General features: G+C 34.9%; 2 protein-coding genes and 1 long non-coding RNA gene across 5 annotated transcripts in view; 2 read left to right on the top strand and 1 right to left on the bottom strand.

The window, feature by feature from the left end:
- LOC127873013 (uncharacterized) overlaps positions 1-3,027 on the top strand; it is a 49,508-nt gene extending 46,481 nt beyond the window's left edge. The window contains exons 26-27 of the mRNA XM_052416548.1: positions 340-446; positions 974-3,027. Coding sequence (XP_052272508.1) covers positions 340-446; positions 974-1,550 — 684 coding nt within the window. The 3' untranslated portion in view covers positions 1,551-3,027. The remainder of the gene's footprint in view (positions 1-339; positions 447-973) is intronic.
- Positions 3,028-4,968: 1,941 nt separating this feature from the next.
- LOC127873016 (tubulin-specific chaperone C-like) lies at positions 4,969-6,316 on the bottom strand. Its single transcript, XM_052416561.1, has one exon. It carries the CDS (start codon positions 6,122-6,124, stop codon positions 5,111-5,113), a length of 1,014 nt encoding a protein of 337 aa, XP_052272521.1. The 5' UTR covers positions 6,125-6,316; the 3' UTR covers positions 4,969-5,110.
- A 3,347-nt stretch (positions 6,317-9,663) lies between these two features.
- On the top strand, positions 9,664-15,970 carry LOC127873020 (uncharacterized). 3 transcript variants are annotated; one of them, XR_008045896.1, is made up of 7 exons: positions 9,664-9,730; positions 12,996-13,045; positions 13,711-13,776; positions 14,053-14,116; positions 14,636-14,729; positions 15,078-15,122; positions 15,338-15,970. It is a non-coding gene; the product is annotated as an uncharacterized LOC127873020 (long non-coding RNA). The 3 variants fall into 3 exon arrangements; XR_008045895.1 differs by lacking the exon at positions 9,664-9,730 and adding an exon at positions 12,648-12,838; XR_008045894.1 differs by lacking the exon at positions 9,664-9,730 and having other exon boundaries at positions 12,847-13,045.
- Positions 15,971-21,180: the final 5,210 nt, after the last annotated feature.

Below are 21,180 nucleotides of genomic sequence, written 5' to 3'. Positions count from 1 at the left end.
CCAGCATAAAACCAGTAATTCGCAGTCTGTTCAGGTTTTATGCTGTTTGCTGCTCGTCAGTATCTAAGGGTTGGAAATGAAGCCTTTAAAACTTGAATCTTGTAAGAAAGGTCTTAAATTAAATCAAACTTTCTAAGGGACTACAAACACATCAAAATACGTATTTACGTGGTGAAGGGTTAATGCATGTGCGTACAGTGTCACCCAGATTAGCCAATTCAGTCCGCTCTTATAATATTTTTAGTTTAAAGAAAGCATTTTCTTTTAAAAAATCATGTTTTAGACAAAAAGTGTCATCCCTGATCAGCCCCTGATATACTAGTATTCTGTTTCTTTTAGTTGTTCTACCATTGGGAGCAGATGTCTGATTCAGTCACAGATCTGGAGCAGTTTCTGTCTGCACACCTGGATGACCTGGCCTGTCTCCTAGCAACAATACTCTTCAGGTTGGATTAGAAAAAAAATTCTGGCTATTTGTTAGTTATTGCGATGACTGGAGTTCCAATGCCCAACTGGTTTCATAACCGTTGGTTATAACTGAAATAACCAGCACTTGCTTGTAAATAATGTCGCTCTTTTATTTTTAAAACCTGTCCACGGAAAATTATTCAATACACCTTAAAAAGAATCACTTTTTATAAAAACATCTTCTATTTCACTTTAAACTATTTTGATGGTAAGCAAGGCAATTAATATGGTTTATGTTCCAACGTGCTTGATACAAATACAATGTAAATCTTATGTACACTATAATAATTACTTGATTAACTCCTGAGGCATCACATGCTAATGTGTGTACAGAAATAATACGCGCTAAAATCTGTTTTATACTACTGTTTTCGATGTGTTTTTTATTTTGGTCAGACAGATTTTCATTTCTGCAGTTTCTTTGTTTTTCTGTGTGGACTGCAACTTTAAATATCCATGTAATGTAAAAGTTATTAAGACTAATGGGTTTTTAATTATTTTACAGTACCTCAGAATCAACTGACAGTCAAGAAAAAAAGGAGCTTTATCAGCCAAGCACAGCGTTCTTATCCAAATTTTCGGCCAGATTTAAACTACAAATTTCATCAGTCCTTCTGAAGCAGATTTCATTGATTGAAAATGCTCAGTTTGCTTCATCGTCAGCCTACCAGTCCATTCAGAAACTTGGCGGCGACGCATTTGAGACCATCCCTAATGCCATGCTAGACGGGGACAAACTTCCTTATGATCAGCTGTGGTTGGACATCCTTCAAAACCTTCAGAAAGGTCAGGACACTAGAAACTACATTTATGTTACCCACAATGAGCTGGACAGGCTTCAAGATCGTGTCTCAAGTGGGGATCAAGGCCAGATAACTAGGGCAGTGTTCTTTACTTGTGGTCATTATTACACTAAGGATTTGTTCACAAATGAAATAGAACGATTTAACCTTGAGTCTTTCATTGGTGGATTCAAATTGCCAGAGACATTGTCTGTGATAAGAGAGTATTACAGCAGAAAGGAAGCCATGCCGCTTGCCTGTCCAAGATGTGTTCTGAGTGCCTTGAATACAGCTGTATAAGTTTATATGAACATGGGGCTTAATGCATGTGCACAGTCATCCCAGATTAGCCTGTTCAGTCCGCATAGGCTTAATAGGGACGACACTTTCAGCTTTTATGTCATTGTTGTTTTAAGAAGTCTCTTCTTGACCAAAATCCCGGCTACGCAGTCTTATCTGTGACAATACTTTTTGCACATACATTAAGGCTTATTTTCCCACTGCGAGAGCCATATGAAAATGTCGGTTTTTGACATTTTTTAATGCATGAAAAACATTGGTGCTCACTGCCCAATGCAAATACAAAACAGTGGCTGTTACATATCAATTAAAGTTTAACCCTTTGCATGCTGGGAAATTTGTCGTCTGCTAAAATGTTGTCTGCAGAATTTCTAAAATTAGCATTTTCTTCTATTTTTTTCAAAGAATACTATCAGAATAGCAAACAGTTTGGATCCTGATGAGACGCCACGTTCTGTGGTGTCTCATCTGGATCCAAACTGTTTGCAAAGGCCTTTAAAATTCGGTTCCCGCACTGAAAGGGTTAAAACATATTTCCATTATTTATCAGGAACCATGCAATATTATACTTAAGTCATTAACACTTTGTATTATGTGCATTCATTCTATTTGTACGAGTTAGCATTTTGTGGATTTACACAATTAAACTTATTTGTTGCATGTTAAATTCATGGATATTTAGCTCATCTGAGCACAAAGTGAAGCCTTACAAACATTGACTGCTCAGGACATTTAAGTACCTTCAAGTCTAAGGTGAGCATCTTAGGGCCTTTGGCCTACTTGTTTATAATGTCTGAATCATAGGACAGAAACGTTTGTTTAACATTTATGTCCAGGTAGTGTAGAGCGGATCCACTCAAATCCACTTAAATCAGTGTCAAACAAATAATGTTGGTTATAACTTAAAAGCCAGATCATATAGCGCCATTGCTTAGATTACTATTTTTTCATGTTGTTTTTTCCTTAGAGATTCTTAAAATCATGATCACACATTGCTATATTCGACTTGAAGTTATTTTTTCTGATCAAAGATTTATTGATTACATGTACTTTAGTGAGCATGTGTTATATTCTTGCTAACCAGATTCATAGTTTGCATAGAAGAGAATCTGTATAGCAATGCATTGTACATTTGTTGACTGCTTAATCAAAACTGAAGTTAGTCAACAGTTTACTACTTTATAATACCTTGAATCCTTGTGCAATAACTTATAGAAATGTGTGAACTGCATAATCAATTTATTGAGCATAGCTATAAATAAATGAATGCAACTTATTTGTAACACTTATGTTTGATGTACCGTAATTACTGTTGTTGTTTTTTAATTATTATTTTATTTTAATTTTTTCCAAAAATTTAGATACCAAAAATATTCCAATAGTAGGAGTGTCTGAAAATTTAGAGACAAATATGTTATGTTTGCTTGTCAATTATTATATCGAAATAAAACCAATTAATAAATGTGCAATAATTGTATTGTGTTGTACTCTCCTTTCTCTGCTTTAAATAAAATACAACTTCACTTATTTGCAATCTCTTACCTGAAATAGTACATAAAAATGTTACAAAAAACAACCCTACTGATTCCATAGGGCATCATTTCAAATGCTGTTGGTTTGATTATTACGGGTAAAGATGGTAATCTACCCAATAATGCAGTTGTAACGTTCCATTGCCCTCTGGGCATTCTATGTGAGGTTGTATGACCTTAATCCGGTTAAAAAACTCCATGATGATATGGTCCCAGATAAGCGAAAGCAGGGCAGAAATTTAGTAAAATAGCGCTGTAAAATATATTGTCAAAAAATTTGAGTCATTAATTATGGATAAAAACCTGTATGTCCAAAAATGTTGTCACGAAAATTAAATATTTTGGCTAAAAAGGGGTGTGTTCGAAAACTTAGTGTGTCAGAAAACTTAGAGTAATAACTAATAACAGTACACGTTTTGGGGCACTTTAAATGAACAAAATTGTATGTCAGTTCAGATTATACATTCGGGGTTCAATTTCCAGCAAACTAAATGAAATATCTTTAGCTTTAATAATTCCAGGAGTCCTTTGGATTGTCAGATTTTACACTTAAAAAAATCAAAATAATGGCTAAAGCTGAAGTTTCCCACTTTAAATTTTACTTTTTTCAGTTTTAAATTCACATGTCTTCTAAGAGAGGTATTTATGAATCAGAAAATGGGCATGGGTTCAATTCCATTTATATAAAAACGTGTTGCCTTTTTTTATTTACAAAATTAGTCAAGTATAAACAATGAAAATAAGGCCTAAAAAAAACATGTTTGTTTCAGGTAACAGGCTCAATTTTTTTAAATATTTTTTTTTAATGTGGGATCCGATATAAACTGGTGGAAACAGTGTGAATCAGATATGTGTAAATAACCCCATGTCACTATCAAATGATAATTTCAGGGGTTTATTGCAGTTTTATGGCTTTGTTTTACCTACATGTACCACATTAATTGGTCCGAACAGTGTACTTCTCCGCGATAAAATCATGGCAAGTTACGTAAGAGACTGACGATAGTCAACGGGTGTCATCCTCCTGGAAATTGTGCTTTTAATGCATAATATTATCAAAACATATTTTTCGACACGTAAAGCGTTTTACCAAATCAATATTTAATTCATAACAAATATAACACAATATAAAGAAGTGAAACTGTTCTGTAAAATTCCCATATGAGAATAATAATTTGTAATCCGAAACACACTTCCAATTTTTTAATGTTAACACGACGTTTACAAATGCTCCCATTATAGACATCATGTATATTTCCCAACAAAAGAGCGCGAAAATTATGCTGCAATGTACAAGGTCAAGGAAAGCATGCGGCAGCGTGTATTGACTTTTTTTAATACAAACTTTGTAGCGCAGAGAACAATGAAATCTGTTGATTTCGGTTAATCGTTTCTTTGGTATTTTTTAACACAATTATATCGCAAATAATTTTATATTTCCTCTAAATTAATTTTAAATCAAACACGCCGTATCTTTTGTTACGGTCTTTTAGTTGAGTAATTATTGAAACAGTTATCATACTGTATACTGATTCAAGAGAACATCTGGACGGAACTGGATTAAGTGTTGGGCATTATGAAAACACACATAGCATGTCTACTGACCTATTGTGTAGACTGCTGTCTGCGGTGTTTGGACAAAAGAGATTAACATGTGTGAAATTGAATGCAACTCTGCCGATTTGGTCCATAATTAGCGGTAATACATTGTTTTGAATGTAATTATTTTAATCAATACATTTGCGCTCTAAATCGCGGCCGAATAGTGTAAAACGCTTTTTTTTTTTTGATAAATAAATTGCAGTCGGGGGTAAACTGACACGGTCGGTCAGGTAACCTGAAACAAACACATTTTTTTAGGCCTAAACATTTTAAAAACACATTACTTCTTGAACACTTTATTTTATTTTTAAGATAAAATGTATGAAAAAGACAAAATCCAGTGATTATCTTTGTTCATTCCACAATAATAACAGTTTACAGGTATCATATTATAGATGTGACCATTTCTGATAAAATTTATCATAGTTATTCCCATTGTATATTCCTTTCATCTTCTGGTATGAGCGACCAGTTTGGAGAGCGTTGGTCAGCAGCCAACCAGTTAAAGTCATCAATGTCATCCCAAGTGTTCCTATTCTTGTCCAAACCAGAGACCTTGTAATGATCAATAATGTTAGGATAAGTCCAGTTGTAAGGCCCAAAGCTCACTTTTGAACAGTCTTCAATAATAGCTCTGCTGGTAACATGAATGAAGAACTTAGTTTCAGTGGTGGAGTGTATTCTTAACTGCTGGCAAGGAACAGCGAAGACACAGTTTGTGCACTCTCGAATAAATATTGATCCGGACACTGGACCTGACAAAATAGTGCAGTTGACCAGCTTATTAACATGAATTGCAGAAGGCGCTCCAAATAACTTAACAGTACATGATTTGAGATTTGCCAAAGCAACATCCTTCATATTTATTGAGCTATCCATTATTAATGTCTCGTTTTCCTTGTCTGTAAATTTGCAGTCTGCTAATTCTACCATATCAACTGAAGGTATATCAGAATTCTTTGATTCCTCAGTTTTTTGTTGTTGTGTTCCTTTTTTCTTGGATTTGAAAGCAAACTTCTTTTTAGGTAGTAATGCATCACGTTTTTCTTGTATCAGCGCTTGAAGTTTACTGAGTGCATCCTGAGTCTGACGGACATCATATGAAGACAAAAACATGGTGGATTCTGTTAGAAACCTCTGCAGTTTTTGGTGCATTACTGACAGGTTATCAAATCTATCCACCAGTTTGTCTTTCTCGAGTGAGTCACAACCTGACAGCTCCTGTTCCAGATCATTCTTATTTTTTGAGAATGTCTCAAGAAAGAATTTCGCACTTTCTTGTGCAGTTAGGTTTTCAGATCTCTCTTCTTTCTTTTTCTCCAATTCAGCTAGGCGTTCTTCATCTCTTCTCTTTAATCTGTCTCCCACAACCTGTCTCTTTTCTTCCATTATACCACTATTTACCGTAGAAACGGGACCTGTCGCATCACAGTCTGCCATTTTCGGTGTCGCTTATGTTGTTGACTGGTTTAATAGATGTTTTGCTATCAACATAACAGTTAAAAACTAAACAAAATATTTATGTGAAATAAACGTTCATTGAAACACTTATCGCCATGAGATCGCGTTAAAATAAATGCCAATAATACGTACTAGATAAGGATGTAAGCTTTGCACAATCTTACTGTTTCGTGTGATTCGCAAAGTATGTACGGCTACAAACCACACAATTAAATCATTACCGATATATTGATGCCACCAACTGTTTATTTTTTCCTTTTTTATACAAACATAAAAATGGTCTTAAACAAACCGTTAAATGCATTAATCTGCCATAACTGAGCACTTGACCATATAGCAGTTTAATATGATTATAGGTGCTACCTAATTTACGGGCAAAAGCTTTTTAAGTTTTTTTGATAACCATGTATTTTTAATAAATATATGGACATGATTGTGTTCAAATTCAAAATATGATAATTGTTGCAATAATTGAGTAATGCATCCAAAAAAAAATCAATCTTAAAACGAGTTACATGTTCCAAGCTTAAAGATCTAGCATCTTATTTTTTTTTGTTTTCTAAATTCTAGCCACAGGAATTTATAGCTGGTTCGGTGTCTGTGGTATAGTGGATGGGGTGTCTGCTAACTGGCTTAGTCACTGGGAGGTCTCTGTATTGATCCTTTAAGTGGGAGCATTCTTTAGATAACCCTAAAGACATACTATGGCGTACCATTTGGGTTGAAAGTTAAGAAGACCTACACGTTAAACAGAGAAATGTACGTCGAAGTACAATAATTGTACGTCGACATGAATATAAAATACACTTCGAAGTATATATTTGTACGTCAAAGTACAATTTGTACTTCGACGTACATGTGTGTACTTCTACGTACACATTTTCTGAACAGCCAATCAAAACACTAGTCTCTTGAGCCGCTTTTCCTTCAGATTTATTCATAATAAATGTTTAAAATCTCTTTTTTAGTTGAGGACAAAATGAATAAAAATATCAGAATGGCAAAAAAAACACACAGAAGTTTCAAGTATTTAATGCATTGAAATAGATTATATACAAATTTGAAGAAGATTCAATTGTTACCTTTTTAAAATTAAAATTATTCAGCATATTGTGTGTATGAAATGATCATGCGGGGCTGAGTATCACGACCGTCAAGCGCATTACTGAGTAGGAAATTCCCAACGGTAACCAGTTACCAAGCATTAATGGGATAAATAATGTATTATAAACTCCCTGTTGGTCGTATTTTGTGATAACCATAACTAGCATAAGTCAGAGGTTAATTCCGCCACGCCAGGTCAATAAATACGCACAATATCTATGAGTTAGCGTTCGATAGTCGCATAATTTGGTAAAAAATATAATAATAATGTTTAATAAATACGCACAATATCTATGAGTAAGCAGTCGATAGTCGCATAATTTGGTATAAATAATAATAATGTTCAATGTCAAAAATCTCTAAAAGCAACAGACGTAAGGGGTCTTCTGATTGGCTAACACTCAAGTGTCGGTGAAAATTGTACGTAAAAGTACATTTCTCGTTCTACTCAGCAGGTTTTGTACTCTTTCGACGTCATGGTACGTCATATAGACACTAAGTACTGGTCCTACCCAAGAAACAGTTTGTTTCATCAAATGTCTCAATTCAACTTGACAGCTTGCTAAAACAGTTGCATTTAGCATACAGTACACTGATTTAACATAATCAAAATCATGTGATGTGTCAAATCAATTTTGATTGACAAATTTGACAGGATTTTTTTTAATCCAATAAGTTTTAGACTGTCAAATAAACACACACTACGTATTGAAAGCCATACCTGGAGCTTTCGTCTGTATATCACTGACTTCATCAGAAGAATGATTTCTACTGTTTGGAAACGTTAACACCACTAATTGTCTTCTTATTTATTATCAATGTATAATTATGTGTAACAGCATAACAACATACTTGATTCGCAATTAAAATATTTAATAAATACAGGTATCTTGCAGGTTTCTAATTTTCTTTCCCAAACTATTGTTGAATAGTTTAAATTTTGTCGCCACTAAAAAACTAGCCATTTTGTAGCAATTCTAAAATCACAGTCTAAACTGCATACACTTAGCTCTATAGTTACAATTTGAATGCAATTATTAGAATGCATCATGTTATATCATCCATATTTTTTTTATTGAAACATTCAAATAACACATAACACAGTACATATATAAAAAGTTATGTGGTATTGTGTGGAGATACAAAACACTTCACATCATTTATTTGCACATAAAATAATAGTTACAAAATAAGTAAAACTAAAACACTGTCATCAACCTACATTTTAAGAATATTTACGTATATGAAATTACAAAGTGGTGTTATTGTATTACCTTTTACTAAATTAACATTGCTGGTTTTGTACTAGCCATAAAACATTTATCATGGATTAACAAGTAACAACCAATTTATTAATTACACAATAGAACGGAAATCATATTAATTGCATTATGCATTTACTAAACAAGCTATTTGCTACTGTTTAGAATTACACTATCTTACTAAAAATGATCATAGGTACTTAGTGCTTTTACATACTTGTGGTAAGTTTTGTATTACTAGTTTGACAATTATCGGCAGACACTTGTTGATATACAGACAAAATTTGCATGGGAACTCTCATATTTTTTCAGCATAATTGCCTTCAAATTGTTAATTTAACAACCCTTTGATATTGTTTGCATATCTGATCTTATTATACAATAGCTGATTTTTGTTTATAGATAGACATATATAGACTTTTCAAAGTTCTATAAAAGTTCACACATGTTCCATCCAAGTAAACAAACAGAACCAATAAAGATCACCACAGATAATAAAAGTGTGTATAGCTTGGAAATTTGATAGTTCAGGAATCCCTCCTTTGTTGATTTCTGTAAACCAAAACTGTCAGTTTTGCTGAATAGAATGGCTTGTATGATGCCCAGCTCTTGCCTTCACAGAACATCTTCTAAAAACGGAAAACCAACAAATATCTTAAAATTTGATCAATAATGCAGACAATTTATAAATGTCTTGTTTTTTGTTGATTTCGAATCTGGGAGATTTTTTACGTAAGATTGTGGTACGAAAATCCACCGGTATCGGATTTTGTGGTTTTAGGCCTAAACTTATTATAGTGATATGTAACCTTTCGAGGATATCGATAAAGTGCGAGCAGACGAGGTGTAAATACGTTAAAAATTAAAGCTAAAAGACTAAAAAGTTAGATCGGAATATCTTTAAATTTTGTGAATAAATGTGTTTCTGGTGGATAACAACGACAACGTGCCAGAATATTGCTCATGATCACACGTAATACTTTATTCTGAGACATTGTTAGATTGGTTACCTCCCCTTATCTATCGTTACTCTCTATATAGTAATAAACAACGTTCCGATTGGTCTTCGCGTTATCCAATTAAAATCGCCGATACATTAGCCTGTACCTGTTGTATATTATGGGAAACACTCTTTTCCATGTTTTTGATTCCATTGGCTGTTTCGATAGGCTGTTTCGGCTATGGAAAATAGTTGTATGGCCATAGACGAGAAAGACCGGTTAGTGAAGAGAAAGACCGGTTATAGAACATTTAGTTTTAGAAAGACGTCGGAGGACTAAAAGATAAAAAGTAAATAGTAACATAAATTGCATTCTAAAATACGAATGAAATTATTTGTACTGGTACTAGTCTTCTATCTGCAATGGTCAAATATAAATGTGTATGGTGTACTACACGTATGGTTTATAAGTTTAGTGTACATCGATAAAAAATATATAATCAGGCAACTTGATAGTGCGCGTGCATGTGATGAGCGCTACTGCAAGTCGACTATGGCCACAGTAAATAACTATTAAAATGACAACATTGCTCATTTCTTCAAGTCGACTATGGCCACAGTGAATGACACTAAAAATGAAACAATTTTTCGTTACTGCAAGTCAAATATAGCTACAGTAAATGAAACTTAAAATGTCACCACTGTTCATTAATGAAAGTCGACTATGACCACAGCAAATGATTCTTAAAATGACACAATTGTTCATTACTGCAAGTAGACTATGGCCACAGTTAATCACTCTTAAAATGACACCATCGTTCATTACTGAAAGTCGACTATGGCCACAGCAAATGGCTCTTAAAATGTCCCCATCGTTCATTACTTCAAGTCGACTATGGCCACAGTAAATGACTCTTAAAAAGACACCATTTTTCAGTACTGCAAGTCGACTATGGCCACAGTAATTGACTCTTTAAATGACACCTACGTCCAATACTACAAGTCGACTATGGCCACAGTAAATGAATCTTAAAATTACACCATTGTTCATTACTGTAAGTTGACTATGGCCACAGTAAATGACTCTTAAAATGTCACCACTGTTCATTACTGCAAGTCGACTATGGCCACAGTAAATGATTCTTAAAATGACACCATCGTTCATTACTGCTAGTCAACTATGGCCGCAGTAAAAGACTCTTATAATGACACCATCGTTCATTACTAAAAGTCGTCTATGGCCACAGTAAATGACTCTTAAAATGACACCATCGTTCATTACTGCAATTCGACTATGGCCACAGTAAATGACTCTTAAAATAACACCATCGTTCATTACTGCTAGTCGACTATGGCCACAGTTAATGACTCTTAAAATGACACCACCGTTCATTACTGGAAGTCGACTATGGCCACAGTAAATGACTCTTAAAATGACACCACTGTTCATTACTGCAAGTCAACTATGGCCACAGTAAATGACTCTAAAAACGACACCATCGTACACTACTGCAAGTCGACTATGGCCACAGTAAATGACTCTTAAAATGTCACCACTGTTCATTACTGCAAGTCGACTATGGCCACAGTAAATGATTCTTAAAATGACACCATCGTTCATTACTGCTAGTCGACTATGGCCACAGTAAATGACTCTTAAAATGACACCATCGTTCATTACTGCAATTCGACTATGGCCACAGTAAATGACTCTTAAAATAACACCATCGTTCATTACTGCTAGTCGACTATGGCCACAGTTAATGACTCTTAAAATGACACCACCGTTCATTACTGGAAGTCGACTATGGCCACAGTAAATGACTCTTAAAATGTCACCACTGTTCATTACTGCAGTTCGACTATGGCCACAGTAAATGACTCTTAAAATGTCACCACTGTTTATTACTGCAAATCGACTATGGCCACAGTAAATGACTCTTAAAATGTCACCACTGTTCATTACTGCAAGTCGACTATGGTCACAGTAAATGACTCTTAAAATGACACCATCGTTCATTACTGCTAGTCGACTATGGCCACAGTAAATGCCTTTTAAAATGACACCATCGTTCATTACTAAAAGTCGACTATGGCCACAGTTAATGACTCTTAAAATGACACCATCGTTCATTACTGAAAGTCGACTATGGCCACAGTAAATGACTCTTAAAATGTCACCACTGTTCATTACTGCAAGTCGACTATGGCCACAGTAAATGATTCTTAAAATGACACCATCGTTCATAACTGCTAGTCGACTATGGACACAGTAAAAGACTCTTAAAATGACACCATCGTTCATTACTAAAAGTCGACTATGGCCACAGTAAATGACTCTTAAAATAACACCATCGTTCATTACTGCAATTCGACTATGGCCACAGGAAATGACTCTTAAAATGACACCATTGTACATTACTGCAAGTCGACTATGGCCACAGTAAATGACTCTTAAAATGACACCATTGTACATTACTGGAAGTCGACTATGGCCACAGTAAAATGACTCTTAAAATGGCACCACTGTTCATTACTGCAAGTCGACTATGGCCACAGTAAATGATTCTTAAAATGACACCATCGTTCATTACTGCTAGTCAACTATGGCCGCAGTAAAAGACTCTTAAAATGACACCATCGTTCATTACTAAAAGTCGACTATGGCCACAGTAAATGACTCTTAAAATGAGACCATCGTTCATTAGTGCAAGTCGTATATGGCCACAGTAAATGACTCTAAAAACGACACCATCGTACATTACTGCAAGTCGACTATGGCCACAGTAAATGACTCTTAAAATGTCACCTCTGTTCATTACTGCAAGTCGACTATGGCCACAGTAAATGATTCTTAAAATGACACCATCGTTCATTACTGCTAGTCGACTATTGCCACAGTTAATGACTCTTAAAATGACACCACCGTTCATTACTGGAAGTCGACTATGGCCACAGTAAATGACTCTTTAAATGTCACCACTGTTCATTACTGCAGTTCGACTATGGTCACAGTAAATGACTCTTAAAATGACACCATCGTTCATTACTGCAAGTCGACAATGGCCACAGTAAAACCATCGTTCATTACTGAAAGTCGACTATGGCCACAGTAAATGACTCTTAAAGTGAGCAATGGTATCATAGGATTTCTACACGTTTAGTGGTTACAATATTGTAAAAGAAAGTCATATATATTTTACTCTTCATTGGATCACATAAGTTCATAGGAATTTGGTCGAAGTTCTATCGCCATTTCATTCCGATCTTTTTTATATATATTTCAGTGACGTTTTGTGGTTGCTTAACCATTGCAAATGTATTACAAACGTAGACGCGGCACCAAAAAGTTCCATCGGATATGGATTTTGCGTTTTCGCGTTAGAGGTATTAATTCATACATTACTCTCCGTTGCATGCCTATTGATTATCATATTCAAATATTAATGCACAATTTCATTAACGTATTGTCATACTCTTGAAACAGTGTACATGCTAAAATCATTTGGTTCATTTTTATCAGTTTTTTCCTCATGTAATTCAGGCACTGACTGTCGTGGAGAAAAACATCCAAGATACCTTTTCAGAAAACGGGTAAGTTGTAATTGTCATAAATAAGGTAGCTTTTCTGCAATTAAATTCAATGCACTGATATACTAACTTATTCAAAATGTGCGTTAATGCTTACAAAAACTGACTTTAACAGCAGAAAAGCTTTGTAAACGGCGTAGTATTCGAACTCGGTCTTGCCACCGAAACCTATGTGTGACGGTGTTGTGGAATTGGTCTTGATGCGTCTGTTACTTGCCCAAAGTCAAGAGCTACTTCGAATTCAATGAGCTCCGAACGAAATAGATAAACTCTATATGAGAAATTCGTAAAGACCAAAGTATCGCAATGATCCAGTTGCATTACGAACAGGCACTTAGTACAGTACAATGCCTAGCAATGGCAACTGTATATTGCATAAGCGCTTGGCATTCAAAATACCAATTATATTGAAAGCTATCTGTGTTCCCTTATTTATATAACCACTTTATATTTAGGATAAGAGCAGAAATATTTTTAATCAATTAACGATAAAAGTCGAGGTTCGATTGTAAAGAAAAAATATGTGTTATTCGCTTATTCACAATTTCTCCTGACAAACGGTACCATACACAATGTAAAACTTTCCCTTTCTTTGATTTCATACAAATTTCACAAAACATGGGAAATTGATTGCTTACTTAAACTGTCAATAATGACGACATTTACAGGAACCACCCTTTGGTAAAGCTCGTAGCTAACGAAAAGCTGAAATCAGCTTTCAAGAAGAACAAAAGGTATTTCGTATTATATTTTTTTTATTGAGTATTGATTTTTTTCATGAACTATTCCAGTCAGCCATAACATAATCATTGGGCCGTTTACAATGGATTTAGAAAGTGAAAAATAAACATATTATTGCATATGACCGATTTTGTAAAGGTTAAAAATTAGTATGTGGAAATATATACATCTAAGGTCGTGCTCGATCGAGACTGCCATCAACATTTGTTAAAAACTAAACTTAAACTTATAAAAATTAAAACCAATACCATTTCTATATTAAATTACAGACTAGTTTCATCGTATACAGAATCCGTCCTCGTCAAGGAAGCGTGTTCAGTGATCATGCACGAGGTATAGGGTATGGTCTTTGATTATTTTTTGTAACAAGTATTATCTTACAATAATATATACGTTTTCAAAACATGATTTTATTTATAAGAGTGCGTAACATTTTGGTCATTTTGTGCACAACCACATTTTATTCACGAAAGTATAAACTTGCGCTGTGTTTGTGTAAATTTAATTCGTTAAATGTAAATATTTTAAATGTTAATGGGAAGAACAAAGTCTTAAAATGTACAATATCTCCATATAACATGCCTGTTAGACTGTCAATAGACATAGAATCCCGTTTTATTTTTTACGCGGTTTTTAAAGGCGAGTCCGAACAATATTAATAGTAAAAGCAAAGATTTGAAGTTATATAATTAATTGAAAAAAGTATATCGGTTTCGAATGTCATACAAAAATTATTTTCTTCTTTGGTGTCAAAGTAAACTACATATTCGAACAGAAAATATTTCACAGGACATGTATGTAAAATTTGTTAAATATTCTCATAATCGTTTGTTTCAAATCATAAAACTGCAGGCGACTGGATGTAGTTATAAAGAGGCCACAGAGGCTCTGCAACGAACGGTGGCCAAAAGTTTTTTCACAGCATATAGCCTGGCAACAACTCACCGTATGTATTGTCCATATCATTAATACTACAATGATCAGTTTTGTAAAAACATATAGCAGTCATATTAGGTTTTTCTTTTCGTATAAATGTCATAGAAATTTCATTCGGATTTACGTTTTACAAAATGGTTTAAAGAGATATCTGTAACGTGTTTTGGCATAACCAAGCCATTAATACAATTACTAGTCACAGGCAATTTATGATTAGTAAAAGTTTATCGTATCATCGAAATAAAACAATTACTTATAAGTGTCTTCGTAGCCTTTGACACTTTAAAAGTTTGACTTGTTATGTAACTTGATGTGTTTTTAGTTCATTTTCACAAATATTTTGGGTTTTTTAATGCAGGCTCGAGCATAAAAGAATATTGGTCAAGCGCCCTAGCGGATAGACGTAAGTAAAACACGGAACATAAATTTTACAGATGAAATTGTAGGTGCTCATGAAGTTTCATTTAAGACATTTTTCTGGATAGTAGATGTATATTCATGTTAAAAAGCATGTTTTCTTGTAGCTTATGTCACAACTTTCATGGTACTCAAAAACTGTGTGAGAATCCTAGTCAATATGTCTTACCAGATTGGATTTTGTTGCAATCTATTTCAAAGGTAAAGCCTGGTGAACACAAAGACGCTAACATCCTGCAGAAAAGTTCAACATGGCTGACAACACCGTACGGTCGGAAGATGTGTAAGGACAAAAGTGGGATCGTTGCATTACAGACACCGGTTTACTGTTAACTGTTGAGTTATCGATTCCTACAGAACTTAAGTGTGCACCACTGCAGTATGATGACATTTAAGTTTTATAGACTTTCATGCAATAGTTACTGTCACACAGCTCCGGACATTGAAAGTGGAAGGACGGAGAACCACACAGAAACAATATCGGCGAATGATGATGTATATTTGTTTTAAGTTTCGTGAAATAGGTACTGTGAAACAGCCCCGGACGTACAACCTTCCTGAATTTCAATCTATTAAGGGGCAATAAATTAATTACGCGTGCACCGCAGTATGATTGAACACATTCATATTAAGTTTAATGAAATTTAATAAATAATTATTGATAAACACCTCCGGACATCGCCAAAATAATATTCCTTCACTGTCTTAGAGGGGTAAAAAGCCATCATAAGGGAGGTGTCATTTTGTCTACTTACAAGAGTTGGTGCATTCGGATTAAATGCGTATTCTACATGCAATAATAAATGCATGCAAAAATAAATATCTTTCTTGCAACAAGCGAAAATCTACTGCAAATCTTAGCAAAACATTTGCAAACGTATGTGCGTGTGTATAGTGACGCAATCATACGTTTTTCCATAGATAATTTGTTTCTTAATGACAATATGTTTGTATTTGATTAATAAAATACCTGGATATTATATGAATATGTCATTTTCTGTTCCGTATCGCCACCCTGCTTCTTTCTAGCAGCACCATGTACCTTTTGGGATCAAAGATCTTACCCTGTATTATACATACGTACGTGGTCCTTTATTCATGGCAGGTGATGAATTGCCAAAACAAAACGGCACAAAACGAAACAAAATACAAAAAGAGTACAATAAAGCCGGTGTCACCGCTTTGGAACGGTCAATGTTAACTACTGGGCAGGTTAAACAGGTTAATGAGCGCTCAAACTCATACGTGAATCAGGAATATTCATTATACATACAAGTGTAAAATATAGTACTCTTACATTGTATTATATTTATGGCTATATGGTTGATAAGAGCGCCTATGTCTTTTGACTAAATCTCGTTCATATTTCAGTATTTATGGCTATATGGCGAATAAGAGCGACTATGTCTTTTGAATAAATGCTTATAATGGGATAAGAGCGCCTTTGTCTTTTCATTAAATCTCGTTCTAATTTCCGTATTTATTGCCTATATGGATGATAAAAGAGACTATTTGTTTTAACAAAATGTCGTTCATATTTCCGTATTAATGCTTATCAAGGGAAAAGAGCGCCTAGGTATATTGACTAAATCTCGTTCATATTTCCGTATTAATGGCTATATGGCGGATAAGAGCGCCTATGTGGTTTGCCTAAAACTCGTTCACAATTTTGTATTAATGCTTATAATGGCATAAGAGCGCCTTTGTCTTTATACAAAATCTCATTCACATTTTCGTATTAATGCTTAAGCATAGATAATTGGGGTTATTTACTGTGGCCATAGTCGACTTTCAGTAATGAACGATGGTGTCATTTTTAAGAGTCTTTTACTGTGTCCATAGTCGACTAGCAGTTATGAACGATGGTGTTATTTTCAAGAATCATTTACTGTGGCCATAGTCGACTTGCAGTAATGAACGATGGTGTCATTTTAAGAGTCATTTACTGTGGCCATAGTCGTCTCGACTTGCAGTAATGAACGATGGTCTTATTTTAAGAGTCATATACTGTGGCCATAGTCGACTTTTAGTATTGAACGATGGTGTCATTTTAAGAGTCATTTACTGTGGCCATAGTCGACCTTTAGTAATGAACGGTGGTGTTATTTTAAGTGTCATTTACTGTGGTCATAGTCGACTTGCAGTAATGAACGATGGTGTCATTTTAAGAGTCATTTACTGTGACCATAGTCGACTTTCAGTAAAAAAAATGATGGTGTCATTTTAAGAATCATTTACTGTGGCCATAGTCGACTTTCAGTAATGAACGATGGTGTTATTTTAAGAGTCATTTACTGTGGCCATAGTCGACGTTTAGTATGGAACGATGGTGTCATTTTAAGAGTCATTTACTGTAGCCATAGTCGACTTGTAATAATAAACGATGGGTGTCATTTTAAGAGTCATTTACTGTGGCCATAGTCGACTTTTAGTAATGAACGATGGTGTCATTTTAATAGTCATTTACTGTGGCCATAGTCGACTTTGAGTAATGAACGATGGTGTTATTTTAAGAGTCATTTACTGTGGCCATAGTTGACCTCCAGTAATGAACGATGGTGTAATTTTAAGAGTCATTAACTGTTGCCATAGTCGACTTGCAGTAATGAACGATGGTTCCATTTTAAGATTCATTTACTGTGGCCATAGTCGACTTGCAGTAATGAACGATGGTCTTATTTTAAGAGTCATTTACTGTGGCCATAGTCGACTTGCAGTAATGAGCAGTGGTGACATTATAATAATCATTTACTGTGGCCATAGTCGACTTTCAGTAATGAACGATGGTGTTATTATAAGAGTCATTTACCGTGGCCATAGTCGACTTTTAGTATTGAACGATGGTGTCATTTTAAGAGTCATTTACTGTGGCCATAGTCAACCTTTAGTAATAAACGATGGTGTTATTTTAAGAGTCATTTACTGTGGCCATAGTCGACTTGCAGTAATGAACGATAGTGTCATTTTAAGAGTCATTTACTGTGGCCATAGTCGACTTGCAGTAATGAACGATGGTGTCATTTTAAGAGTCATTTGCTGTGGCCATAGTCGACTTGCAGTAATGAACGATGGTCTTATTTTAAGAGTCATATACTGTGGCCATAGTCGACTTCCAGTTATAATCGATGGTGTCTTTTTAAGTGTCATTTACTGTGGCCATAGTCGAATTTCAGTAATGAACGATGGTGTCATTTTAATAGTCGTTTGCTGTGGCCATAGTCGACATTTATTAATGAACGATGGTGTCATTTTAAGAGTCATTTACTGTGGCCATAGTCGACTTTCAGTAATGAACGATGGTGTCATTTTAAGAGTTATTTACTCTGGCCATAGTCGACTTGCAGTAATGAACGATGGTGTTATTTTAAGAGTCATTTACTGTGGCCATAGTCGACTTTTAGTATTAAACGATGGTGTAATTTTAAGAGTCATTTACTGTGGCCATAGTCAATTTGCAGTAATGAACGATGGTCTTATTTTAAGAGTCATTTACTGTGGCCATAGTCGACTTTCAGTAATGAACGATAGTGTCATTTTAAAAGTGATTTACTGTGGCCATAGTCGACATTTAGTAATGAAGGATGGTGTCATTTTAAGAGTCATTTACTGTGGCCATAGTCGACTTTCAGTAATGAACGATGGTGTCATTTTAAGAGTCATTTACTGTGGCCATAGTCGACTTGCAGTAATAAGCAGTGGTGACATTATAATAATCATTTACTGTGGCCATAGTCGACTGCCAGTAATGAACGGTGGTGTCATTTTAAGAGTCATTTACTGTGGCCATAGTCGAATTGAAGTAATGAACGATGGTGTCATTTTAAGAGTTATTTACTGTGGCCATAGTCGACTTGCAGTAATGAACGATGGTCTTATTTTTAGAGTCATTTACTGTGGCCATAGTCGAATTTCAGTAATGAACGATAGTGTTATTATAAGAGTCATTTACCGTGGCTATAGTCGACTTTTAGTATTGAACGATGGTGTCATTTTAAGAGTCATTTACTGTGGCCATAGTCAACCTTTAGTAATAAACGATGGTGTTATTTTAAGAGTCATTTACTGTGGCCATAGTCGACTTGCAGTAATGAACGATGGTGTCATTTTAAGAGTCATTTACTGTGCCCATAGTCGACTTGCAGTAATGAACGATGGTGTCATTTGAAGAGTCATTTGCTGTGGCCATAGTCGACTTGCAGTAATGAACGATGGTCTTATTTTAAGAGTCATATACTGTGGCCATAGTCGACTTCCAGTTATAATCGATGGTGTCATTTTAAGTGTCATTTACTGTGGCCATAGTCGAATTTCAGTAATGAACGATGGTGTCATTTTAAGAGTCGTTTGCTGTGGCCATAGTCGACATTTATTAATGAACGATGGTGTCATTTTAAGAGTCATTTACTGTGGCCATAGTCGACTGCCAGTAATGAACGATGGTGTCATTTTAAGAGTTATTTACTGTGACCATAGTCGACTTGCAGTAATGAACGATGGTGTTATTTTAAAAGTCATTTACTGTGGCCATAGTCGACTTTTAGTATTAAACGATGGTGTCATTTTAAGAGTCATTTACTGTGGCCATAGTCGACCTTTAGTAATGAACGGTGAATTCATTTTAAGAGTCATTTACTGTGGCCATAGGCGACTTGCAGTAATGAACGATGGTCTTATTTTAAGAGTCATATACTGTGGCCATAGTCGACTTGCAGTAATGAACGATGGTGTCATTTTAAGTGTCATTTACTGTGGCCATAGTCTACTTTCAATAATGAACGATGGTGTCATTTTAAGAGTCATTTACTGTGTCCATAGTCGACTTGCAGTAATGAGCAGTGGTGACGTTTCAATAACCATTTACTGTGGCCATAGTCGACTGCCAGTAATGAACGGTGGTGTCATTTTAAGAGTCATTTACTGTGGCCATAGTCGACTTGTAGTAATGAACGATGGGTGTCATTTTAAGAGTCATTTACTGTGGCCATAGTCGATTTGTAGTAATTAACGATGGGTGTCATTTTAAGAGTCATTTACTGCGGCCATAGTCGACTTTTAGTAATGAACGATGGTGTCATTTTAAGAGTCATTTACTGTGGCCATAGTCGACTTTGAGTAATGAACGATGGTGTTATTTTAAGAGTCATATACTGTGGCCATAGTTGACTTGCAGTAATGAACGATGGTGTCATTTTAAGAGTCATTTACTGTGGCCATATTCGACTTGCACTAATGAACGATGGTCTCATTTTAAGAGCCATTTACTGTGGCCATAGTCGACTTTCAGAAATGAACGATGGTGCGATTTTCAGTGTTATTTACTGTGGCCATATTCGAATTTTAGTAAAGACTATAGACTATTTATAGTCAAGAACAATAATTCGATTTTAAAATAATCTTTAGTGGTTAAGGATGAGGTGTGCTAACGAATGCAATTTGAAATATTATTTTCTCACGCCGTGGCTAGACTTCTAGAAGGAAAGAACTGAAAAAATAGACTTTTTGTTTTAAATGTATTAGTCCGTCGGTACCGTACATATTACGAACAAACGTATTCGCTTTTAAATGTAACTTAAATCTTTTGAACATCATGCACAAACTATTTAGCGTTGAACTGTTTTGCTGAATAAAAAAAATGTAGCGTAATTTGGTGTTTCACTGCCTTTTTGCAGACAATGGAAAAGAGACATTTCAGACAATGGAAAAGAGACGATCCCGTATATTATAGTCAACGGTTATATTCAACGGGGAACCAGTTAAAGACATTGTGTACACACCGGTCTTACTGACAATAACGAAGTGACGTCACCATCTATGTATAGAATGCTTTCTGAGAGCGAATGGAAAATGCGACACATATTCTGACAAATAAACAGTAGGGTGTCGTTATTGAAATACCGCGAGAATACTGAAAGAATAGAGATGCCAACTATAATGTTTAAAACAAATAATTTTTTAACAACCGTTTGTGATTTGTCAAGATAATAATAACAATAAGATATCGATAATCAAAGCAAATAAATTCGACAGAAATCTGAGATTCGGCA

This window comes from Dreissena polymorpha, chromosome 3 (assembly GCF_020536995.1).
Source record: "Dreissena polymorpha isolate Duluth1 chromosome 3, UMN_Dpol_1.0, whole genome shotgun sequence".
Lineage (NCBI taxonomy): Eukaryota > Metazoa > Mollusca > Bivalvia > Myida > Dreissenidae > Dreissena > Dreissena polymorpha.
This window is presented reverse-complemented; position numbering and strand designations above follow the sequence as displayed.

Coding starts and splice junctions, on each gene's coding strand:
- LOC127873016 (XM_052416561.1), bottom strand. CDS start 6,124: ATGGCAGACTGTGATGCGACAGGTCCCGTTTCTACGGTAAATAGTGGT.